Source organism: Drosophila grimshawi, unplaced genomic scaffold, assembly GCF_018153295.1.
Source record: "Drosophila grimshawi isolate 15287-2541.00 unplaced genomic scaffold, ASM1815329v1 contig_311, whole genome shotgun sequence".
Classification (NCBI taxonomy): domain Eukaryota; kingdom Metazoa; phylum Arthropoda; class Insecta; order Diptera; family Drosophilidae; genus Drosophila; species Drosophila grimshawi.
The window spans coordinates 13,962,501-13,989,400 of record NW_025063098.1 but is presented as its reverse complement, the minus strand read 5'-3'; the positions used below and the strand labels follow the sequence as shown (position 1 = coordinate 13,989,400).

At 41.0% G+C, this 26,900-nt stretch overlaps 1 protein-coding gene across 4 annotated transcripts in view; it reads left to right on the top strand.

Moving 5' to 3' along the window:
• LOC6567704 (nephrin) overlaps positions 1-26,635 on the top strand; it is a 72,464-nt gene extending 45,829 nt beyond the window's left edge. Inside the window, exons 6-19 of one of the 4 annotated variants that reach the window (XM_032740183.2) lie at positions 109-321; positions 396-565; positions 1,901-2,036; positions 3,938-4,074; positions 6,750-6,888; positions 8,937-9,085; positions 9,936-10,086; positions 10,967-11,193; positions 12,609-12,783; positions 16,358-16,631; positions 18,955-19,196; positions 20,506-20,703; positions 25,767-25,796; positions 26,104-26,119. In XM_032740183.2, coding sequence (XP_032596074.1) covers positions 109-321; positions 396-565; positions 1,901-2,036; positions 3,938-4,074; positions 6,750-6,888; positions 8,937-9,085; positions 9,936-10,086; positions 10,967-11,193; positions 12,609-12,783; positions 16,358-16,631; positions 18,955-19,196; positions 20,506-20,703; positions 25,767-25,774 — 2,219 coding nt within the window. In that variant the 3' untranslated portion in view covers positions 25,775-25,796; positions 26,104-26,119. Of the gene's footprint in view, positions 1-108; positions 322-395; positions 566-1,900; positions 2,037-3,937; positions 4,075-6,749; positions 6,889-8,936; positions 9,086-9,935; positions 10,087-10,966; positions 11,194-12,608; positions 12,784-16,357; positions 16,632-18,954; positions 19,197-20,505; positions 20,704-25,766; positions 25,797-26,103 lie in introns of all 4 variants that reach the window. The other 3 variants (XM_032740182.2, XM_032740185.2, XM_032740184.2) reach the window with 3 other exon arrangements.
• Positions 26,636-26,900: the final 265 nt, after the last annotated feature.

Genomic DNA, 26,900 nt, shown 5'->3' with positions numbered 1-26,900 from the left:
CATGAAATACGCCCAACAGACAAATATTGCGATGGTTGGCTTGAATACAGTGCGGCAACAATTGACAGCATTTACTCATAATATAATGCACATTCTGCTCCGTTTCAGGTCGACCACCACCGAAGGTTACCTGGTGGCGAGATGGCCACGAAATGATCGGCACCAGTCACACCTCAGTCGAGGAGGGTGCCACAGTGATGGTGAATCAACTGCTCATTGGGACCACGACGCGGGACTATTACGGAGCACGCATCGAGTGCCGGGCACAGGGCACACGTCTCCTCGAGCCAGTCACCAAAGATGTCACCGTTCAGGTGCACTGTAAGCCATACTAAAATCCAACTATAACAACTATCTGCTTAATATTCATGTGTGTGTGTGTGTTTTATTAATAGTGAAACCTGTACGTGTGAAGATTATAACACCTAATGATTTGCTCACTGCCGGCCATCCGATTGCCATCAGGTGCGAATCGTGGGGCTCGTATCCGGCGGCCAAGATTAGCTGGCTGCTTGATGGCGAGCCCATACGCAACGCTGAAGTCACCGTCCACAACGACAAGGAGGTAAGCGCGCTCCCATATCAAGTATCGATGACTAGCTTCACAAATTGCTTAACAAAATTTGGACAGGTCCATAGAAAATAGTAGCAAGCATCAAAGCAAGCATTTTGCCGCTGTGTTCGCATATCTGCTCATTAAAGGCATTTTAACTTTTGCCAGCAAATTTTCTTTCACGTTTGACATTTGATAGCTAACACACACACACGCACACACACACAAGTTGTGAGAAGTTTGAGGAACTTTGCGTCGTTTAATAACTCTCTGCAGTGCAACTACAACAGCAATGCCGACCACTGGGTGACCCTCAAAGATGATGTGAGTCCAGGGTAAAAGTTTTGCAGCTGCAGTGCCCAAAAGCTGCAGACAAGTTGACTTCAAGTGGCAGTCCGCCTGGCTGGCTGCCACACATTACAGCAGCACTACTGCCCGCAACACCCTGCTCTGCTCTTGATTCATCCACTTACTGGTCTTCTTTGATGAAGTGCACTGCCGAAAAACTTTCGAACAGGCTAAACAAATTTGCAGTCGACGAACGAGGATGACATTTGCCCAGACTATACTCAAGTAGTGTGCGAATTTTTATTTAAATTTATGTAGACGACTGTTCTCGCTTTTGTTTAGTGCCCATCGCTATTTTTAGTATTATTTTAAATAATTTTTTTTTCTTGCTTGCAACTCAACTTCATTTGAATGAGCAGATATACGACCGCTCAGTGTAAAGACAGCTCGGCTTTCGGCATCCATTAGTTATCCGTTTTTGCCTTTGCCAGTTGCCATTTTCGCTTTCTAATTATGCCATGAAAATGGATAAAGACAGGAGCTGGAGCTGTAGCTGCTAGCTGTAGCTACTAGCTGGAGTTCACGTTCACTCTGAGCAGGTTGGGTTGCCCCAAAAGCCAAAACGTCGACTGGCATTAGGCAACTCGTGCATAACCGATTCCTGCTACAGAGTTCACATCGTACATGTGTGTATGTATATCGAGTGTCGGTTAGTTTCTGTGTGTTGCAGCATTCACTTATTATACACGCACACACCCACACATGTGGCACATGTCCTCAGTTCGATTGTTGCCAAATCTGTAATGGGCAGCGGGCACTCTGCCCTGAACTTGAGCATGAGCTTCGTTGCTGTCGTAACCCAACACTCTGTGTTCAACGAATAACACTCAACTGCTAAGAATGAGTCTCATTATACGGCCAGCTCGTGCAGCAAAATGCCATTTGAATCTTTCCAGAATAGGGTATTTAACTTTCCAAAGTAACCTTGTTGCCTTTAGATTTTTGAATTGGTTTTTATGCAGCAAATCAAAATAAATATGTGGCCATATATCATTGCAGGATGCCAACATCACAACGAGTATATTGACGGTGAAGGTAACATCGGAGAACGACAATGCAGAGTTGACATGTCGCGCAACGAATCCTTGGTTCTCCGGCGGCGCCATCGAGGACAAGCGTATTATACGTGTGGCATGTAAGTAGTTGCAACAGAAACATAAACTAGTACAAGAGATAACGAGTATCTTTGACAAGTCGAATATAACATACCCTCGCATAGCACTTGATATCTAAATTATAGTGTAATTTAAGCAGTCCAAAATGTATATTTTATTGTTTAAATAGGTTTATCTACTAGAACTCACCATTCAGCCGATTGCTCTCAAGTGATTTATATGTAAATTCGACCAACTCCGATAGACTTAAAAATATGGATGTATCCCAGTTTCATTAAGATAGCTTTAAAATACATTTAGTTCTACTCAGATGAGGACACAGACATGGCTATATCGGCTCGGCTAAGTCTTTATGAGTTACATGCTTCACGATAAAAGGATGGTACCCCACTCAAGGATATAAAAAGGAAAGGACATATGACAGTCAGTCAGTCAGGTTTCACAGCTCGCTGCTTTCATCCCAGCTGTTTGAACTACGAAATGAACTCTTGGCTATACTTTCAATTATGTCAACAATGCGAAACCAACAAACACGCTCACACACTCAATATATATATATGTGTGTGTGTGTGTGTGTGTGTGTATTGGTATGCGGTGTAGCTGTAGTCGCTGAAATCTCTTGCCACTGAGGCAAGTCCAATTAGAAGCGTATTAGGGCCACAGCAACATAATTTGATTAGGGATGCCAGAACCTTGCAACCCTCTAGGCCATATCCACCTGTTGCTGGATGGATGCTGTTGCTCCTCGTACTTAAGCTGCTTATGAAATGCAGTCATGTTGCCATCATCATTCCGATCATCGTCATCATCGTCGTAGTCGTTGTCGTTGCCGTTGTTTGGCCTTTTGCATTGCCTTCGACTTGGCTTGATTAAATTTTCACTGTTATGTTTCCGGTACTCATTTTTCGCCTAGCCACCATTATATTTGCAACATCCGCTTCCGACTTCCGTTTCACATTACTCTTGCCTGCCATAAGCGCAACCAACAATAAAAACAACAAGAACAACATAAAGGGAACTCAACAGCAACAGCAACAGCAGCAAATTAAATTACCTGCACTCAGTGCGAACCCAGGCCAATCTCTTGCTGCGACATCAGACTTCATTTCAGTTTAATTTTGTGCGGCATTTTTAATAATTCACCATAAAAGTCAGGCAGACATTTTTTTTTTTGTTTTTTTTTTTGCAACCTCATGTCTTGTAGTTTTGTCCACCCGCACCCAAGATGACGGTCGCTGGCGCCAGTCTCGGTCGCGTATTAGATTTTTACAACCGTAACTAATAGTCCCATTTGGCTTATGGCCATAGAGGAGGCCGTCTACCACAATGCCGCGTTAAGGATGTGCAGTCAAGCGACCATCGCCAAAGAAAAGCCCTTTCGTGGCCATACCCTCTGTGCGTGGACATCCAACTGACCTGACCATACACTCAGCAAAATAATTGCCTCGAAAATCAAAATATAATTTTTCTAATGACGCCATAAGGCACTTGACCTGATTTTCCAGAAAGTGAGTTTCGGAAACAAACGGTTGAGCCTTTGTAAAACCAAAATTTTTCCATTTCATAATTGCAAAGTAAATTCTTTTCAAATAGTTTCTTAGAACAAACTTAATTTGTTTGGGATTGTTGATAAGATCGCTAATATTTTCAATTTTGAGCAGCTGGTTTCGTAATCTTAAAATAGATTTCAGTTAAATTTGTCACTTTTTGGGGTTAGTTTTTTCTGAGTGTAAACAGTAGTAGTAGCAGCTTGAGCTAAGTACATTACGAAATAGGGGCTAGAGCTCACCTTATGAGCCATTTGCGTTTATTATTTGGACTTTTATCCGGCTATTTGCAGCGCTCATTAGATTTGACGCCCGCACTTACTTATCCACTGCTCTTGCCATTATTTTCTCTATTTTTCTATATTCCCAAACAGATCCGCCTACCGTGTCGGTGCACTTGGCCAATGAGGATCCCAGCCGTATGGTAACACGTGCCGAGGGCCAAAATGTCACGTTCAAATGCCGTGCGGATGCGAGACCACCGGTCACCAGTTACTCCTGGTTCAAGAACGTAAGTATGCCAACAGATTTTCATCAATTTAACCACCATTTCCCTGCCTCTATCTCTCATTGAAACTACCCTTGACGAGGGCACAACCGCTGACGCCTATCAAAACAGCAGACACTTTGGCAATTTTTATTATCAATTGCATAGCTTCTGCTGTCTCTTGCCTCCGAGTCTCGTACGGCTCCTCCTGGCTGGCGAGCCCCATCTGGCTGTCGACATTCCTGCGGCAACTTAAGCAGACACTTTGCGGTTTAATTTAATTTACCAAAATTGTTTTCTGCAGCCGAAAATTTCAAGCGCTGTGGGCACCCAACTGCCACTAATAAGATGCCAGGCGCAATATGTGTGGCGTATTCGGTTTACATGCACTCCCCACGTTTGTGGGCGTATTGTTGATCCATTTCTCAAATGGGGGCACATCCCATAACATAATTGCTCATGATGGCTTTGATTGAAGTCAGCTTTGTATTGAAAATTATTTAAACATTAATCATGCGACAAATAAGCCAGAGATTGACCAAATACGCTCATTCGGACTTAAACCAACTGCCGCCTTTCATTCCATTCATGATCGCATCAAAGCCACAAAGTTCGACCGCCATTGTTCGGAGTCCGAGTCAGTTTATTGTGTTGCTGTTGTTGCCATTAAGCTAAACGGGCGGCATTTTGACAACCTTTGACAGTTTTGTTCATACATGGGCACATCATCATTTTTCATGGCCCACACACACACACACACACACACACACACAGTGGCATAAAATCACATATCTTGGCTCTCATTATTATATTCGTCTCTTTCGAGTGTGTGCCTTAACTTTTCGCTTTAACAAATTATCTCAGACCATTGTGGCAAAAAAAAAAAAAACTTTTTAATATTAAGGCATTTCGTCTTTCGCTTTTTCCGGTTTGCCTTTTGTAAGCAAAAAATGAGAATCGACAATTTTGTGAAAAACGATGCTCCAAATATGCACAAGGAAAAATAAGAAACTTACTGGTAAAAAGCAGCAAAGAGTAAACAAACTTTGTCACTTTTTCGGTTGTCAGTTTGTTTTAGTTTTCCTTTATCAGCAGCCTTTTTTTTTAGTTTTTTTAACCCCAGAACTTTTCGGCCAAGTCAGGTTTAAATTTTTCGCGACAACGAGTAAACAAAATGGAAATGGTATAATATTATTTAAGTTTGTTGCTTTGTAGAAAACTTAATAAAATACATTACAAAACCTATTTGCAATTATCTTTATCTCTTAATCGACTTAATTTCATTAATTTTTTCCCGTTATGCTAATTAACATGTTACAAAAAATTATATTAAATTTGCTAAAAAATCTACATCTGAAATAGGAGGGGCCGATTTCCTAGTTTATTTAAAAACTATTTTTAAATCATTTCTGACAATTAAAATGAAAGCTGATTAACTCAAAAAATGACATATCAATAAGTAAGCAAATTGTTGACAGGGCGGATTGAAACAAAAAAAAAAAAACAGAACAAAAAAAATTAATTATACTTAACTCTTTTGGTAGAGAAAATGCCAACGAATTCTGTTTATTTTATGCATATAGTTGCACACATTTATGAAACCATTTCATACTAATTATTCATTTGAATAAATACGCAACTTAAAGCTGCTTCAATTATGTTTTCATTGTTGCATTTATTCAATTTAAATTTTGACAGCTGCACAAAATTCACTCTATATATGTTGAGCCCAACAAATTATGAAAAATTAATTCGAAAATGTATTTATGTTGCAGGCAGGCCCCTCTCCAATGACATTAATTGAGCGGGCATAGCAAATGTCTGTGTATGCCACAACTCATAAAATACATCACAATACAAATATTCATAAATGTATACAATTTAATACAGCCAATGACAACGCACGAGTGTCATTTAATTCGATTTTGAATAGAAAACCATATTTTCATTCAAAGCTCTTTGTGGAATTTAAATAACAAAATTCGCTGTGGCCTCTAATGATATACTAGAAGCGAACTTGGCTGTCGTTCTTGGTGCTGAGTTAAAAAGAATCGACTGTTTATTTTATAACATTCAATTTAAATGCAATGCAATTCCATTAATTATGATTTATGCATTCTTCAAATATGCAAGCCTGCAAATACTAATTTATGTGGAAACTGGAAACTGGTTTCTGCTGGATGATAAATTAAAATATATATATATATATATTAGTTGCGTTTTCTAAAGGTGTTCACAATTTGCCCCTAACTATTTCTCAGACTTGAAATTGTCTTAAATTACTCAAAATATATTTCAATTGCAGACGAAGAATATTATTGGGCAATAATTTGTGTAATAGTTGTCATATATATGCAATTTAAAGCAGCCATGATCTTCGACTGAGCTTAAAATTTAAACGCACCATTTGATGAATGTAAGAATGTATTTTTTATAATACTTCAAGAAAATATTTCTCATGACTAGACTTGAGTAAAAGCTAACACAACAAATAGGTATACATGTAGTTAATACATATGTGTTCCCATGGTTATAACAAATACAATATTCGCGTGAGCTGACCCACAAGCGATTGCATAAGCTACTAGTATAGCCAAGTCCTTGACAGGGACTGTTTACATTTTGCAGATGCACTGAAGGCATGTTCATAACGTTTTGTTCCTAACCTATGTACATTTGTATTGTATTATGTTTTGCAGGGCATGCGTATGTCTGGCGAGAGCACGGAAATCATGCACCTGACACAACTGGAGCGGGAGAGTGCGGGCGCATATGCCTGCGGGGCGACCAACACGGAGGGGGAGACGCGGAGCTCAAGCCTCACTCTGAAAGTACAGTGTAAGTAAGAAGCTTTGCAGCTGGCAATGCTGATGTATTTTAGTTGCACTGGTTGCAATGGCTGCATACAAGCGATATGGCGAAACGGAAAAGGAAATGGAAGCTGACAAAAAAAAAAAAAATCAACTCGCTGCAACTCGCTGTCCATGGCAACAAAAAGAATGAAATTAAAGCTAGCAACTTGCACAACGGATGGCGAAATTGCTTAGAAATGATGCAAAGCCCAATTGTTTGTGCTTGCATATGTATATGTGTGTATGTGTGAGTGGGTAAGTGAGATAGAGATAGAGAGAGAGAGAGAGCGAGAGAGTTCGTGCCAGCTTGTTTACAATTGTAAAATTGTTTTTGCCCCCAGTCTAAATAACCGCCATTGATTTACACACTAAACTTTTGGCTATAAATTTAACTGGGGCAATTTTTGCTCTGCCAACTTTTTCATAAACCTCACGCACTGCCTTTAGGGGATTGGGGAGCAGCAGCCGCCAGCTATTTTTTATCGTGTGATTAATGTGCACTGCACAAGCAACAATTGAGCTATATAAATCAGTTGATCTATGTGGATCCAAAGTGTTCATCAAGTGGAGCTCAAATGAAGCTTGTCCTGTGCCGACACATGTCGCAAACTGAAATCATTTCGGGCACCTTGATAGTTTAAACTCCAACTTTAAATAATCTTGCAAAAATTGTAAGTATTTATAAAGAAAGGAAGATGAACTAAGTCTACCTGTTCAGTTCAGCTCGAACTACATTCACGCGTATATATGTATAATAGGAGAAACCAACATTGGTTTAACCAATGCCAGTTTATAAAGTAACTTCGTTGAAAGTTGAGCTGATAAACAGAGTAAAGCTCTTAAGCTCTATCGTGTCACAAAGCTAAAAATACAGAACGAATTTATTAAAAATGCAACTCAAATTTATCTGGTTTTCTCTTATTCTCAGAAGTCACAGAAAGTGTGCGTACCTTGTTAGTGTTCTGCTGTATTTATTATTTAGAGACAACACACAAGTACAAGATAAATACATAAATCTATATATGTATGTATTTCTTTGCCACACGCAATCCTCGTACAGGACGGAAATCTATAAAAGGAAACAGATTCATTTTTCAGTGTTCAAAAAGTCGGAAAATGTTGTTGTGTCGTGCGACAGTTAAAGTAGTTTATACTTCGAATTATGAAGGTTTCAACTCTGACTGGCGACCATAACTCTCAGCACTTACTTGTGGCTTACTTTTGTTCAACTTACTCACACACATGCAACAAGTACATGGACACACACACACACACATGCATACTCAGAGAGTAAGTCGTTTTAAGCATATTGTGCTGAGTTTCAGTTGACTTGTGATAACAGCGTCAAGTAATAAAGCCTAACATACTTATCAGCCTTGGCGTGACTTACATTTTAAAGGCAGCTTTCAGCGGCAAACTCTCTGCAGCAAATACAGACTCACACACACACATACATCTATAGTGCACGCTTGGTTATTCATATATGTGTGCGTTGTATTCATATGAGAGACAGACTTGCCCCGGGGGCTAGATTGCTGCTTCCGTATATATTTGGTCTCATTTTACAGTCAAGTGAAAGTAAACTCAACAACATCTTTTTCAATACCTGCAACTCACAGACTCATTCGCACACATCCACACACACACACACACACATACTTATTCAAACTGCTTTATCCGCTTTTAAACATAAAGAGAGCCAACAACAGCGGCAGCCACGTTCATGAAACGGAAACATGTTAATTACTATGCTCAAGGCTATGTAGCTGGCTCGACTTCCTCTTGGATTTAGCCCTCTCGTTTTTTCCTTCTTATTTTTATATTTTTGTGTACTTTCCTTCAGTGGTGCTAAACTCCAGAGACGTGCTGACTGTTTACATTTTGTGGAGATGTGTTCTCCCATATTCGAGAGCTGAAAGCAACAAGAAAAAAAAATTGAAAAAAAAACCAAATTTTTACGGCTTAACGACTCTTTCTTTGACATGCCCCGCGCGACTTTAATTTTCTTCTTTCCTTTTTTCCTCCGCTTTACAGTCTCGCCACGTTGTAAGCCGGGTACCGAACAGACATCCATTGGAGCCATCAACATGCACTCGATACAAGTCAGATGCGAGGTGGACGCCGATCCGCCAGAAACTGTCCGATTTAGCTGGACCTACAACAATACACGAAATGTGTCCCCGGTAAGTTTAAGCCACGCAGATATCTTCCTCTTTTGTCTTTCAAAAACTTGACTAAACTCGAACGAACTGTGATTACTGCAAACGTGATTCAACTATGCGTATTGTGGGCAGAGCTTGGCAGAAATTGTTGGTTGGCAAGCTGGAAAGCTGAAAACTTGGAACCCGAAGGTGGTCGGCTATTAGGAAAACTTGTGTTAAATACTTGGTAACTGGGTAGCTGGCAAGCACTCTCGCTTAACAATGGCAGCCTGACGAACAGAAGCCAAACGGGAATCTGACACAGGCCACATTGTACGTGACTGAATTAAAATTTAATCAAAATGTATAAATTGTGCAATGGGATTGCAGAGAATAGCATGTTGGACTTGCCCCCAATGGTAACTACGGGATTCTGTGTTAAACTCGAGAATAAAATTGCAAACCTGGCAGAAAGAGAGATAGAGACAGAGAGAGAGAGAGAGAGAGGGAGATCGCATAGCCGAAAAAAATGCATATGAGATTCTACTAAGGACTGGGACAGCTGTGCACAATAAATAAAGTAATTCATTTACCGCAAAAGTTATTTGAAAATCTGCACGAAAATCCAGCGAGCCAAAGCCAGAGTAGTCCCTTCTGGACCTTAAAACCTGAACTCAACTTGGCTCAACTCTCAACTCGTTTCGACTTATCCAACTGTTTGCATTGCAATAAAGACTATTTGACTTTAAATATTTATGCACGCCCAACTGTCCGACTGCCCGAAAGTCCAACTGTCTGACTGCTGCCCGGCTTCAATAATTTTTGCCTACGTTTGCAGTGCGACTCGTAATCCTTTTGCTACAACTGCTGCTGCTCTTCCTTCTCCTTGCAGGTGCTCAACTCCCGGATACAATCGAACGGACTGGCCAGCACTGTGACGTATCTGCCGCAAACCGACTCCGAGTTAATAACACTAGCTTGCTGGGCCAGCAATGCGGTCGGAAGGCAAACGTCGCCCTGTCTTGTTCACATCCTACCAGCCAGTAAGTAATGGAAATTGTTGTTATACCTCTTCGATTCTATCTTCCTTAGTCGATCCCCGACATTGTGTGCAATTTAAGTAAGACAGAAACGGCTTCAATTCGCATTGGCGTTAGTACACTCAGAAAAATATGAAACTAGACAACGAAAATCGCCATAGCTAAATACTATCAAAAAAGAAATGGAACTGAAACTTAGAATATAGTCTTACCTAAATTCTAACATAGTATTTGAGAGAGTATTTAAAAAGATTTTATTCTGAATATAAGAAAGTAAGTTTCTTAAAATTTACATTTGTAATTAAAACATTTAACAAAATATGTTTTCTTAAAAATATAAAGTATTATATTTTTGAATCGTCGATTAAGAGCAAACGTTTATAATTTAAAGATATCTATTGACATAGAAATTTATTCAAGTTCTCAGGCCAATTCGAATTTTTAGGGAAATTTTCTTAATTTATGGTTGAGTTTCCTTTTTCTACGTGTAGCGTGTGGCTGTCGATGTCGGTGTGTGAATTTATATGTTATGCACACTTCAGGATCTGCTTACATAATTGGTTACTGTGCATGCTAGTGTGTGTGTAGAGAAATTGTATGTGGTACAATTGAGGGAACAGACAGCAGGCAGCTCCTTGGCCAAATGCAAGTAGTAGCAATCATGAAAGCGGCGCGGTCTAAAACACTACTTACAACCCAATTTGTTGGCCGTTATTAATGCAAACTGGGGGCGTAGCATCGCTGCCACACCTTTATTAGCATAATGTGCCGAAAATTGGGAAATGCAAATTGCTGGCAATGCTAACTAACTACTATATCATCATGCAATTGACTACATTATGAACAGCTAACCATTCCATTCTTCGTCATCTCCCCCCTGCAGATGCACCCGAGGCGCCAAAGGCATGCGAACTGCGCAACGATACCATTCTCGAGGTGGTCTGCGTGGCCGGCAGCGATGGTGGCCTCTCCCAGTACTTTATGCTCGAGGTCGTCGGCGGCGATTTACTGTATGCTAACGAGGCAGGAGCGACAGCGGCGGGAGGCAAGGGTCAATTTGGCGAGACGATTGGCCAGGGCGACAATGAGATATCTACGCTGAATGATCAGGTGAGTTCAAACACATTTGTGACACGTGCTGTTGACCCGAGGTCTGGTTGAGCTAAAATTAACAAACGAGCGAATTCACACTGATGGACAGAGCCACGGGTTGACTCGCCCTGTAATCCATATGGTCAATTAGTGCGCTTGTTCTTTCCATCTGACTTTTTCGGTTGAATTAATAATGAATATGATTTTGAGCCAAGACTGACCAGGCCAGTCGACCAGTTGCTGCTGCTGGAGTTGGGCCACTTGGCTCGAGCGTAAAAGGGACAACATAATTAATGCTATAAGTTTACCGTTCGAGGCAAACAGTTTAACCAACTGAATGAAGGCGAGGGACGAGGGCTAAAGGGACGCTTGGCTACATCATCCATAAGCCAACGCGGCAAACACATGCTGAGTTATTAAATTATCTCTGTCACTCGTAAAAGAGAATATCATATGAAAATTTCATTTCATTTCGTTTGGTTGCTTTCAGCAACTGAGAGGGGAGCACTGAGCAGGGGACAGAGGACGGGGAGTTACGGGTATACGCAATCGGGGCCAGTTGCTTGGCTTGCTGATGAAACGCTGGCCGGGAAGAGAGTTTATTAGCAAAGTAGCCAAGCGCAAAACAACGACCGTACAGCATAGGCAGACGTTGAGAGAGGGGGCGGTTGAGACGAGGAGAGCAGAGAGGATGATGAGCTGGACATGGACTCTGACCAAACATTGGACGTTTGCAGCTTTAAAGTTTCACGCTAGATAAAAATACAGCATACTACAGCAATGGTCTTGTGGAGGGGCGTGCAAGGGGTGAGATGCTACATTGACAACAGCAGCTGGGGTACTCAGTGCAGTGGGAGTAGGTTGGCTGGATGGGGGGAGGGAGGCCCAAAGCACCGCAAGGACAACATAAATTACTTACGCTTACTTGAGTGGGAATTTGTGCGTAACCAACGAAGCTCACTCGATTGTGTCCCATTACGGCAAACGGATATTCAGTTTAAAATTTCAGACAGCGTCCTGGTCAGAACAATGTGGCATGTCCCCGCATCCATCCCCCCACCCCCACCCACCTAACTCACCAAGGCTGCTCACAATCTGAACACATTTTTAGGCATGAATAATTATTTATGTGTTGTTATGTTACAGCTGTGTGTGTGTATGTGAGTGCGTGTGCAGAAGTTTTGGGGCCCCGACAAAAAGTTGGCAACAAACAAACAGAGCATACTTTGTAGCGCGTGCAGTGCCAAACCATATGGCCAGCATATTATAATAATGCGACATGTGTCCGTCTGTAGATACAAATATATGTAGATGCGTCAACTGTCAACTGGCTATCTTTAGATCACCAGAAAGGCATACCTATACATATATGTGTGTATTGTACATACATATTTTGATTTTGTTTTTTGTTTTTCTCTCTTTTATTTTTCCAGGCAACATCTGCGCCCATCTTTCGCATGCAGGAGAACAGTCCACAATTTCGTTTGAATAATTTAGAGCCGGGACGTGAATATCAATTTTTAGTTTACGCCGTCAACGCAAAGGGACGCAGCGAGCCTCCGGTGGTGATTGAACGTGTTCGCGTGGCTGCACAACTGGGACCATATGGTGAGTACCCGTCTCTTCGACGATAGCCCAAGTAACCATATAACCAAAATAACCAAAAATACCCGAGTACCCTACACTGAGAATAAAAGTCACCGTGAAATTTAGAAAATCAGCATACCTTTGGTGCCGAGGGTAGCTCTTATCATTATTTAGAAAGAGTTGGATTGTGTCCTTCTAAAAGCCACGTTTTCATTGCATCATTTAAAGGCAGATTTGTCTTAATTTATAAGAAATCAATTACCAAGCTCCTTGGGTGTTAAAATATTCTATTTTTGTTCAATCTTTTATCCAAAATATTGATTTGAATGAGTAAGACAGATATTAAGAAGCTGTGCGACGCCATAAAGAATATTTATTCTTAATCAAGCTTAACAAGCAAGTGGATTTCACATTGGAAGTCTGTCTGACTGTATAAATTAGCAGATCTCAGAGACTATAAGAGCTGCAGATTAAAATTTGGAATGTAAGTTGTCATATGCCATGCGCAGATCAAAATTATTTTATTTTATCGATAGGTTTCCCGGGTGACTTTTTCTGAGTGTACTGCTACGACTACTTAAATCCAACAAAACAAAAGTCCCTCGCATAAAGTGTGCCCAAATGTTTGGCAATTGGCAAACAGAATTTGCCTTTGCCAGTTGCGGGTCACTTTTTGGCTATTCCAATAAAGTTTGGTCGAGTTGGGTGAATGCTGGTAGCTGGTAGCTGGTAGCTGCTAGCAGCTAGCTGCTTCCTGGTTGGCAATTGACGTTGCTGTCTAATTCAACGCTTCAGTGCATTTTCAAATCAACGCAAGTTCAAGGAAATCGTCTTCAATCAGCCGCCGCGAAAACTCTGCACATGGCCCACGCACAGGAGGCAAACCTGATGTCCTGGCTGACGGGCCGATGGCCTAGTAGGCTGCCTTGTAAGCTTGATGTTGGGGCCGCCCTTTTCTAATCCACTGACTGAATTATGCAGCGATGCGTAAAGCATTTCAGCATTTTCCATCAACGAGCGCCGTTGTGTGTGAGGCACGCATATTACGTATACGCAAGGGCGTGCCGCTTACAGCCTCTTCATTTTTCCCCCAATTCTTAACGACATAACGACAACTGTGAGTGTGTATGTGGTCACATGTGTGCCTCTGTGTGTGTGTGTGTGTGTGTGTGTGTGAGAGCGTGTGTGTCATTGGCATTGCCCTTCTTTATTTCATACTAACATCGAGCGAAGAAAGGCAGAAGCGAAATTGCTTCAATTTTCGTTTTGCTTAACGGGGCGCCGTAGACACTTTGCTTTTATTGTTCGTTTCGCATTCGTTTTCGCACTCATCCATTGCTTATATACTGCGTATACTCGTGCGTAGGCAACAACCACAACTCGTGCGTAGGCAACAACCACAACCACAACAACAACTACAATGGGAGCAGCCACGTTGTCATTATTTTCATGCTGATTTTTATTTTTATCTGCATTTCCATTACCATTTCCATTTTCATTTGCAGTGACGGCGACTGCCGCTTGGCACACTCTCTATTGGCCATATCCACTTTGCCTTAACGGTGCACAGTTTGGGCCATAAATCACATATAATATTGACCGATTTAATGCACCTAATTGTGCTTCATACGCAAATGTTCAATTAAATGCGGCTCGCCGGCGACCCCTGCTCCGTCCGGTCTGTCAGCCAGGTCAGTTCCAGTTTCAGTTTCAGATACAGCCACTGAATTTGTGAACCACTTTAGCCAGTTTCGCGCTCAGCACCTCTCCCCTCTGGCAGAAGCAGTGCGACCATTCGGCGTCGGCAGAATAACTGTGATTACCACAACGACCGTAGACAGTGCCTGCAAAAAGATCCCTTGAAGGCGGCGATACGAGTAATTTATGCGAAATTTTAACATTGAACCAACGCCGGAGCAGCTTTCATTATTTACACATTGCTTGGGATTGCTGGCTACCTCACCATGACTGTGGGTGTGTTGGTGTGTGGGTGTGTGGGAGTGTAGGTGTGTGGGTGTGTGGGTGTTGGTGTATGATATTAAATAGGCCACGAAGTGGAAGCTGAAAGGTGAATGAGAGTGTGTGAATAACGGTAAATCTGTCGACGCTTGACGATGATTTCTGTTTGCTGATTTAAATCAGCTTACGCCGAATAAAAAGAAAAATCACATCAAGCGATTTTATTCCAATTTCTTTTTGAAAAACATAATGAAAAACGGCGAGAAAGTGCCCACTTGTGTGTGTGTGTGTGTGTAGGTGGGATGAGAGCAAATAATGTTTTAAGTCAGCCATATGAAAACAAATCTGTTAGCCAGAAGCTAAAACCTTCCAAGTTGCCAAGCGATTGGCTTGGGGATAACAGTAAGATACTTATGGGCCTGGAGATACCCTTTTTGAAATGCCCTACATACCATAAAGATAGCATATTTATATCATTTATCATTTTGCCGACTTAAGCTGCATTTCTTTACATGAGGATAAAGCGAAGAAATTTATTGCAGTGATATATAAGTAAATATATATATATGAACTCGTATACCCATTTGATATTTGTGGCTACGGGGTATAACCACGACAAGGATATTGAAAAGAAACTCGTTGGCAAAGGCCAACAGCATCAATGACAGACATAACAACAAAAATTAAATTAAGCCGCAGGTGTAGGCAATTTCCAACTAAATGCTCGTTTCAAAAGCCAGCCCAGAGCAGCCAGAGCAACCACTTGGCAGTGTTTCAATACGGAGTACCTCGCAAATGGAGCGGAAATGCTGCATAGCAGCTGAGTAAAATAGGGGCGGGATACAACGAGCTGCTGCTGGGCAGGTGGGTGATTGGGAAAGTGGACGAGTTGGCGAGTGGGCGGGTTGCCTGACACAAGATGAATGTATCGCATAAATCTTGCCTGGGGATCATCTTACAAGGAGTTTTCTCTTGCAATTTCCGCTGCTTCTTCGCTTCTAGCTGAAAACCTAATAAATATAAACAATGCTCTGCACATGTTGCTAATAATTGGCAAAGCCTTTGCAACCTCGAGCAATCAGTGTCTTGATTTCGATGCCGCCGGCAGCGGAGAGCAATTAAAGTCGCGTGGAGGTCATGTGTCCTGGTCACCCAGGACAGACACAGACACAACCAATTGGCCAATTGGACTAATTTTAATTTTCAACACAATTTGATAAGCAACAACAAGAGTGGAAGAATTGGAACGGCAAATGCAAAGAAAACAGACAACAGTAAACAAACCCCATAAACAAATACGACAAAACAGTTAAAGCAATCAGTTAAGCAAAAAGCGAAACGTGAGCACACACACACACATGTGGCCAACACACAGACACACACACACATACACACCCTGAATCCCAAAATAAAACACGAAAGAAAACAAAACAAATAACGGAAAAAAATATAAAAATGGGCAAAAGAGGAGGCAAGAACTGCTTCCACAGCATCCACAATATCATACTAATTTCGAGCAAATAACAAATCATTGTGTGTCCCTCCTTTCCATCCTCCATCCCTCGCTCGAAACTATGTGATGTCTAACCTGCGTCCACTTCGCTCGCACTCTCATGCCCTGTGTATTATCTTACAGATGAATCCATACTCTCGGAGGATCCGACGCCCGCGGAAACCACGCATCATGGCGGCGGCGGCAGCGGCGGCAGCAGCAGCAGTAGCTCAAGTGGCGTCGGCGCCGGCGCCAGCATTGGCAGCGGGCCGGAGAAGGAGTCAACGCTGCTGATACTTGCCACCGTTGTGGCGATAGGCGCCGTCATTGTGACGTCAATTATCGTAGCAGGCATTGTTGTTGTCTGTCGACATCGGCCGCGGCCACCTGAGCCACAGGAGGTGCGCAAGAGCATGCGGTAAGTTCGTCAAAATAGCCTACAAATAAATAAAGTAAAGGGTAGTATGTGGAATACACCCTCGGTTCACACATCGAGTAATTTCGGTTCAATTGCAAGAACCTGGGTAACATTTGTCTATTTACTAGCGGATCTGCTTTCAAACAAGGGGAGATTCCCCTTCTAAATAAATGTTAATCGATTAATTTAATATTAAGCGGTGGATGCCTATTTCTACCCATGATAGTAAAGTATAGCCAAGTCGATCAGTCTGAAGTAAACGTTCTTTGCTGCTCTTTTTGTTTGCTGCTGCTCATTGTTTTGAGTGAGCGCATATAAAAACTAATAATGAAATTGTTTGTTCCACTGCTGCGGCTGTGCTACAGTGTGTGCTGAAATAATTACAGCATTATTTATGTGGGGCACGTGTGCAGCAACCAAAGCAAAAACAGCAGCAGCAGCAACAGCAGCAACAACAGCAGCCGTGGTATTAAAAGAGGTAGCAGCGGTAGCATAAATAATTGTAGCATACTTTTCTGAGCCTTTTCATAAAATATAATTAAAAGTCCAGACCAAGACCAAGACCAAGAGCAAGAGCAAGAAGAGAGTGCTTAATCGATTCGCTTGCTTGCTTGAAGATCAAGTCTTTAAAATGCGCTCAATTCAATGAATAAAACGACCACAATGCCTTTGCAACTGTATTAGGCTCATTAAACATTTTCACTGGCTACGGCAGAATCGATTAGCACGAAAGCAGCCCCAATGTGCCTTGGGCTAAACAAAGAGCACGCAGCTGCCCACTAAATTATGCTTAGTCTGTAATTAAATTAATTAAACCTGCACCTGACTGAGACCCACAAAAGAGCAGAAAAGAATCAAGAGATGGCGACTCTTTGTCTGTGCACCGGAAACGGAAGACGCTTTCCCGATACCGCACCTCACCGCCAAGTGACTTTCATTTCAGATAAGAAATCTGCGTTAACTTCGGAAGGGTCGCCGAGCAAAGAGTAGCAATAATTAAGCAGCTGCTTAACCTGCCTCCTATCGCTCTCTATCTCTATCTATAACTGACTCTCTCACTCTCTCTCTCTCTCTCTCTCTATCTTTTTCATTCTGTCCCTCCTTTTCTGTCCGTCGACCAGCCACTTACCAGAACTCTGTCAAATGTCAGCTGTGTGGCTAGGTTGCTGCCTGCCTGAAGCTAATGAAAGACAAACTTGCAATCGCTGTGCCAGGCACAGCGCACTTAGTTTGTGTGTGCGAGTATGTGTGTGTATGTGTGTGTGTGTGTGTGTGTGTGTGTGTGTATTGACGATTAACCCAGCAGTCATTTAGTTATCCATAGAGACCTATGCCAGGTCTGCTCTCCATTCTGATGCTGCCACTTAATCGTATCGGGGAACAGATTATCGACCCACCTGCTCGCCTCGGTTACATTTCGAGAGGGGGGCAAATCAGGTGGGCCGCACTTCAAAGCAAAAGGCCAAAGCAAAATATTAATTAAAATGCGCAACACAGTAAAAAGTTTCATAAATAGCCGCTGCCTCCTCAGCCTCATTTCGTCACATTTGACATCAAAGCGAAACGCATGCGGGTCATTAAATGGTCGCCATTCAAATTGCACATGCTGTGTGTGTGTGTGTGTGTGTGTGTGTGTGTGTGTGTGTGTGTGTGTGTGTGTGTGTGTGTGTGTGTGTGTGTGTGGGATGGGGGATTATGACTGTTGGACAGTCCGACCAATGTGTACAACCTGTCAAAGAGAGTTGTGCACATAAATATATCAAATTATGTGTAATTTAAATGGTTGTCACCTCTCTCTCTCTCTCTCTCTCTCTGTCTCTCTCTTTCTTTCTCCAATACGTTGCCATATGCGCCAATGCATAAATTTTAACGCTTTGCTTTTTGTGGCTAAAGTATTATTGCAAATATTGAAGCACACACACATACACACACATAAAACACACGTTAAACACACGTGCGTCAAAATCAGAGTGATAAGAGTCGGACGCATCTGTTTTAATTAGCATTTGCACTACGGGTTGCCGTCAATTATAAGCGGATCAAGGAGCAAGCAAATTGAAATTTCAGCCAGCAATGTGCAATAGGCCTGTTAAATAGGCAAAGTTGCAGCAGTTGTACCCCAGAGCATTGGCTAATGTTGTTTGTGTTTTGTTGTTGTTGTTGACCTGTGCGGTGGTCGCTTGGATTTTTTCCAAGCCAAAATAAAACTGGATATCGTCCGGGGAACTATTAACAAGTTTTGGTTTAGGTGTGTGAAACTTTTAATAGATTTGTGAGACTTGTTTTTTAATTTTTGCTTTTCTTCACTCCTTTGTCCCTACAGGCCGGCACGCAACGATGTGCCCTCGATGTATATTGAAGAGGATGAGCTGAACGAGCTGGAGGAGGGCGGCGGACGGGCAGCGGAGATTCGCTCACGCATCACACCTGCCACATCGCATCTATGCGGTGGTGCCGGCGGTGGCGGCGTCGGTGGTGGCGGTGGCGGTGGCATTGTGGGCGTTGGCGGACCGCATCATTACATCTCCGAGAGCTTCATACAGTACGCGCAGCCCAGTCTAAACGGTACTATTCCAAAATCTATACTCAACAAACTGTAGCCAATAAATGTAGCTGTAGTTGACTAGTCAAGTATCCATATCCAATATCCTACAATGATATATATCTACCGAATATAGTATATTGTATTTAGCTCTCTTGCATCCACTCGGTTTGCGTTCTTACCTCTTGTGTCATGTTCGAGTAAGCACTTGATATTAATTTGTATTCATAGTTTTAGTTGATTGATTGCTGTAATTTAATTGAATCTAATCGATGCGACTCGATTTTGAATCGAGCCCCCTCGACTGTAAATACTTTTTAGAATTCATTTACAATTTTATGCACACTTCACATCTGATCACTTATTATGAGTATGCCATATACATAACTAATATGTAGATTAGCTTAATTTGTGTAGCTTGCAGTGCACATGAAACAACATGGAATCAATATTAAATAATAAAATGTCAATGCCATCAGTCAATCCATTATTTATTCCGTTTTTACTTTATGATTATGAATTTTAAAAATTAATTTAAACATGTAGCTTTGAATGCATGAGTTTGTTTTGGTATTTAATTAGTCATAAATGTTCGGGAAATGTGGGAAGTCCGAATAGAGCGTTTGTGGTTAGCGCTGTCCTATTATCTTGACATATTTGCACATGCACACCCCGATTGCATAATGTAGTGATGCGGTTTGTGGGATAGAGCGCATTACATTTTAAATCAAATGCAACTGCAACTGCAACTGCAAACATTTTACTTTTGTGTGTTGAAATTGAACAACTAATTGGCCCTTATTCCATTTAGCAAGTAGTGGCTTATGTCATAACATTATCTAATTAGTGTTGATCGAAACAATTCCTTACTGTTTCCATTTTCATTGAATCATTTAAAATATTTACTGGGGCAGCACTTAAGCATATTGTCAACTCACTTGAACAGATTAGCTCACTTACTGCCGCACTGTACATACATACAAACATAACAAATGTTGTAGATATATCCTAGGCAGTCCGTACAATAATCCTGTCAATATCTTAGAATTAGTTCTCAACTTAATTGCCCAAGCTCTATATAAAGTGCTGCCTTCTATATATCTATCTCCTCTACTCTTTCTCTTTCTGTCTCTATCTCTCCTGTTGGTTGCTTTAAACTCATCATCAAACAACATAGTAGTTGAATTCTTAACTTGAGATTGTAAACACCTCAAGTTGTTTTTAAAGCCATGTAGTGCACAGATACATTTGTAAAGTTGCAACTTTCCCACCCCCAATTTCTCACCCGCCAGTCTGTGGCCCTACTAACTGTTAACCGCTAACCCATCCTAGGCGATGTGCTGCTACCTTTGCTCGTTGCCGCCAGCCAACCGACCAGTCCTTATCACCGAGCTGGCTCCAGCGCCCCACTCCACCAACCCACTGCCACAAGGTCGGATGTGGTGGTGGCTATGCGCCACCCAGCTGCAGCTGCAGCTCACTCTGTGCTCTGTGCAACGGATGGCAATGCAGCTGCCTGGCCGCCCAAATGTATGCAAACTGATTTTTATATTATGAAATCTGTGCAGTAAGCCGAAAGGCAAGAACCAGCACCAGCATCAGCATAAAAACAAAAGCAAAAATTACACACAAACATACATTGATCGAAAACTGCAATAAATTAAAATTCCAATAAAGCAAAGTTCTCTTTGCAAATATTTCGAATAATAAAGCTAGAGTAAATACACAAAATGTTGCTTGATTTCACTTATTAATTTGTCGCAATTTGCATACATCCATCGTCAATCGAGTTTGTTCACAATTCATTTTTCATACTCTACTCTCACAATGGGTGTATTGTCTGTGTGTTGTTAATATAAAATATTTCAAATCATATTTGAGATCAACTAGAATATTTCTTAAGTAAGCAGGGTATTTTTAAGACAGAATTTGTATTTTATCGACTGAAACATTTGTACTAAATTGGAGCTTAAGCTTTTTCTTTTAGTTTTAGGCCGATGGTGGGTTTGTGTTTGGCACTTGCCCTTTATCCAAATTGCACAACAAAGCCACAAATTTCTTTTAATTTCGGGTATTTTACTAATTGCTGATGTGATTTACTTCTGACCGTTATTTGCAAGTATGTGTGTGGCCAGAAAATCATTTGAAATTGAAATCCTCTCAGCCTTGTATTCTGAAACAACGTAAATAATGCCTTGTGTCTTATCTGCCTCCATCGTTGGCAATAAAAGGAATTTTTCAAACAATTATTGTATGGAGACTTGGATCTCAAAGCTTCGCCATAAAACAGGATGAATTTTCATAAAAGCTTTTTGATGAATTTTTCTTAAAGTGCTTTCGCTTTGAAATTATATTTAGAGTCATACGAGATGCTCTGAAGCCATTGAAAATGACAACGCCAACAACAACAAGGACAATTGAAACAACAAAACAAGTGACATGACAATAGCACACTCGCATGTTAAATATTGTATTTAAAAAGGACAATTGCAGCAGTGCCCGACTCCTATCTGCAAAGAAAACAATCATCATTGCCACAGTGGGCTAATTTTTGTACCAAATTGTAGTCCAGTCAAAATGTATTTTTAAATTAAATTGAGAAGTTTTTATGATACATTTTTTGTTGACTATATGATATTTACAAATATGTAGCCCTATGTTGAGCAAAAGTTTCTTAAGATTATCAACTGCAAACTTTTTTTTAGCGATAGTAAACGAAAAAGAATCTGAAACTGCTTCTTCTGAACACAGAAATGCCCTAATCTCGGAGATTTCCAATCCAGGCTTCAACCATTTGACTTCCTTTGCGCTTTGCATAGACTTTATTTAAATTCAGTCACATTTTTGAGTTATACAAATGCTTTTCTAGATGCAGCCACACTGTGCGACTCTGCCATTGAATGAGGTCGTTTTTATAGTAGTTTGTTTCTATTGGTATTTGGATTGGTATTTGTGTCTGTATCTGTGTGTGTGTGTTTGCGAGTGTGTGTGTGTGTGTGTGTGTGTGCGAGTGTGCTGGTGTGTGTCGACAAAACCCCTCGGACACATTGCATACAGCTGTACAGTTATGTAGCGCTGTCTGTACACGCAGCTGGAGAGTACACAATCAAGATACAGAGTTATATGCAAATAGGCACTCGCTTCTAGTGCCAGTATGTTGCACGCTCGGCGAGAGTGCAGTAAACAAATTTGCAGTATATGCTGCTCGCTCTGTTTATTTTGCGAGCTCACGTAGACTTTGTTTTAGCTTTGAATTGCATAAATTTCAATTATGTATTGCAAAAGCACTACATTAAAAAGCACATACAAGCACAGACACACAAACACACGCAGAGTTATTCGGCATTTCATGATGTCAAAATGGCAAATGCAAATATTATTTAATAGGCTAATGTGACGTGTACATGATATTATTATTATTATTAATATTGAATATGTTCGCTTCTGCAAGGGTTTTTCTGCCCAACATCAGTTGGCTGTTGGGCATAATGTAAATTGAGTGTAACTCAAAATGTACAAATTAGTCACATTTGATTTCAGTCAGATTTAATTTTCATTTCTTTTTTCTTTATTTATGTGCGTGTCTGTCTTTTTTGATTTCCTTTTGCTGGTCCGCTTGCCTGACAACTTTTAATTTATACGCGCCGCTGGCTTTAAACCTTGACATGGCACGGCAACTCCCACACTTGACTGTCAAGCGTTGTGTTGCTAAAGGCGTATTAGCAAAGTCACAGCCCCCTTCCCGCCGTCGTGAGCGCTGATAAATAAACCAAGTTGGCTCGGCCATGCTTACAAGACTCTAACAAGTGCCAAAGTCAAACTGAAGTGTGCCTGGGCGACTGCAAAATGGGGGAACTGTTGCGCCATAGCACAAAACTGAAAGCCAACAAGTTTAAAGTTGGTCGTATGGGGAATACCCTACAGGGCAGAAGGTAGGCAACTCGGCAGAACTGAAAGGAATGAGTTAATTATGTCATGTCTTAGCGCCTCAATATGTGCGTTGAGTGAGGCGAGCCGAGAAAGGGAAGCGAGCAACGATGAAAGTAACTTTCCTTGTACCAAAGTAAATAAAATGATTATGATATGTCATTTATTTATTTCTACATATATATTTATATACATATTTTTTTATATTTCTCTGACGGGATTTCTTATACATTGAGTACAGTAAGGCCCTGACCTACATTTGGCGTTGTATGTATATGATTTTTCTTTACTTTGCTGCGTACCTGTTTTACTAGAATCAAAGTGAATTTCTTAAAGAATTAAACAAGCTGTAGAAAAGAATAAATTTGAAATACTTAAGAGCAAAAATGATTGTGGTGCTCAAATACAAAAATTCCGCTTGCTTTTGTTTCAACTTTGGCATCAGCAAATGCTTTTTGCTTTTACTTTTTAATCATTTTATCGCTGCTCGCTTCCTGCTTTTCACCGCACTCCAAACATAACTTCTGGCCTTAACTTTGCGTCTGAAGGATACTTTTGTTAATGTATAGTCTTGTTTCTTTAGTTCATTTCGAATTACAATTGCTTCTCGCAATGTTAAAAGTTGAACTTCTCTCATTGCGTTTCTTGTAGCCTCTGCAAATGAAATCTCCCCCAGTTGGCTCTGCAAACTAATAGACTCAAGCATCGTATAGAGCACAACTTAGACAAACAGTGAGCACTTACAGCGCAGTAATTCAAGTCGAGAAAGAGGGCTACTCATATATGACTATATGTCTGTGTGTGTGTGTGTATCTGTGTGTGTGTAAGGCTGCCCGCCATCGCTCAGCGCTGCTGCTGCTGTTGCTCCTGTTGTCATTAGCTAACATTTTTAATTGCATAGAGCCTCGCGTGGCGGAATCCACTCGCAAATTGAATGACAGGTGGGCGCCAGTGGCTTGGTTGGGAAAACTAGGGGTGGAGAGAGGGCTGCTTGGCTGAGTTTAGCGCGTGTTTTTCTGTCTTTAGAGCGCAGGTAAATACGTTTGACTTTTTCAGCTTACTTACTCTATAGTATGTGTATGTGTGTGTGTGTGTGTGTGTTACAAGTGTTTGTTTTTGCGTATGCTTTTTTGTTTTTTTGGTGTGCACATTTGTTTCATTTCATGCTGCACCATTCATTTTGCTCGACTTTATGCCTTATTGTTGTTGCTGTCGTTGTTGCTGTCGTTGTTGTTGTTTGTCAGGACGTTTGTTTTGTTTTGTTTTGTTTTGTTTGTCTGCGCGCATCATGAGTCGCGACGCCAACTGGATAACATTTGTGTAGCCCATCCGTCCTTGGGCTCTTGCTCTTTGCGCCAGCTGCCGCAAGATATATATGCTACACATATTGTAACACACACACACACACACACACACACACACACACACACACACACGGACACACACACGAACACACACGTACATATATGTTCTATACGTGTTTGTGTGCTTTGGGTTTCTTGTGCACTTCAGTGGCACTCGTCTAATTAGACAAAGTTGAGACAAGGCCCGCACATGGCAGTCACTGAAAAAGAGGCCAACTCAAGTCAGTAGGAGACAGTCATTTGTTGCGGCGGCTCCGCTCCGCTTTAAGGCGCCCTAACGGATGCTGTAAAAATTGTACTGTAGCTGCTTTATAGGCTTCGGGCGTCCCGGGCATCAACTTTGATGTCTGTGGCCGAGCCACAAGAAGTGCCACACAATTTGCTTTTGGCAACATTGTTGATGCGGCCTACGATGTGCCACAAGCACACACACGCACACACACACACACACACATACATGCACATATCCAGGCAGGGTTACAATCTGTGGCACTTCAATGTCAACGCTCATTCATTTGTCGTCACACTTACGTTCCCCTTGCCCTATTTGCCTTTGACTCTGCCTCTTAGCTGGCAACATTTTTGCAACTTTTGACATTTTTAATGCCGCCAGGCATGGTGTGAAAGTATACGTGTAGGGCCACACACACACACACACACACGCACACAAATACATACGCAAATACAAATTGTGACGCCATTTGGACGTTGCTTTAGTTTGTGCGTCTTTATGACTCAAAGACGCCACACAAATGTGACATAAAAGGCGATAATAATAAAATATAACACAGGGCGCTGCGACAGGACGAACGTCAAATAACAAACTGCAAAATCGTAAACAACAAGCAGCAGCGGCAGCAGCAAAATGCCGCCACCAGCCAGCGCTAGATGGCGCTTAAGTTTCACTTGACCCGAACTCAAACTCATATATCAACACGCACTCAAACTTGGGGGTGAACTAAAATGATGCGAACATTATTCTACTATGAGGCACGATAAAATGAATTTGAACATAATGCGACTGAAATGTGCGATACAAATTAAGAAATTGTCGAATTATTTCATATTTACGACCCAACTGGGATATTATTAATATTTATAAGATGTTCTTGTTGTTGTTATTGGTTTTGTTCGCTTGCTTGCTTGGCTGCTGCCTCTTATCGGCGCACAGCTGGTCACGCTTTTGATATTTGCTAATAGTTACGATTTCTATTTTCTTTTGATATATTTTTGATTTGCTGCCAAAACAAAATAAAAAAAAAAAAAACAATTTGCAACTGTTATATGATGTCATTTTGCAAGTGTTGTGAATTTCACTACAAATACAAAAAAGTAAAAACAACATATATTAATAATTATAATAATAATAATGATAATAATAATAATAATACAAGCAAAACTAATCGGTAACACACAAATTATGCTTTTATTTCTCTTCCCACCCGCATCGACTCTCTCTCTCTCTCTGTCTCTCATCCACACACACACACACGTATTTATCCTTGCGCATTACTCACTCGTTCTTCATTTTATAACACGCACACACGCACACACACACACACACCCATCCACAAACACACTCATATACCTATGCTCGCCATTATTGTTGTTGATTTTGTTTTATGCCAACCAACCAAAGTGTATATTGCAGACCCGGATCTGATATTACCACGCGGCGAATTGGAATTTACGACCCTGGATCCAACGCTGAAGTAATTGTAAAATGTAATAATATCTACCGCAGTACACATAGCTCCCAACCACCCTCCCCCCGTCTCTGCGCCATGATGCACTATGAGAGCCCTGGCGTCTTTTAGCCGCACAGTAGGCAACATAATTCATGGCCATTTCATTTTACATAGCTGTAAATTTTTAGCCTAAATTTAAATATATTAATGTCAAAGGTAAAAAAACAAAATGGATGCATACAAATCAATTTGTATGTGTGTATTATGTTTGTCAGATACGAATCATAAGCGAAAGGAAAAACTCTGTTTTTATTTAAGTGTCATACGAAATGCAAAAGTCAAAAGTCAAAATCAAAAAGAAAAAGAAAACCATTACCAAAGCGGCTTTGCCACTCTATAAATACACTGCAATCTTGAAACTGAAATCAAAACATGAATTTTGTAAATATTACTAAATGCATACAATACAATCACACACACATACAGCGCACACACACACACATTCATAAAGAAAAGCCAGTTGAAAATCAAAAGAAAATGAAAATGAAAACGAAAGCGCCATCAAATGTACATAAATAAGGGGCAAACATAAATCAAATTGCATTTAAATGTTAAATATTAACTGTAACTATAATGAACCACTAACTTATTAAGCTAGCTATTAGGTTTAGTCATTAGGCAAATTGTGTGTATTCCAAGTATCTAAATTGTATTTCGACTCAAGGAGCAAAGCGGGAAAGTAGCAACA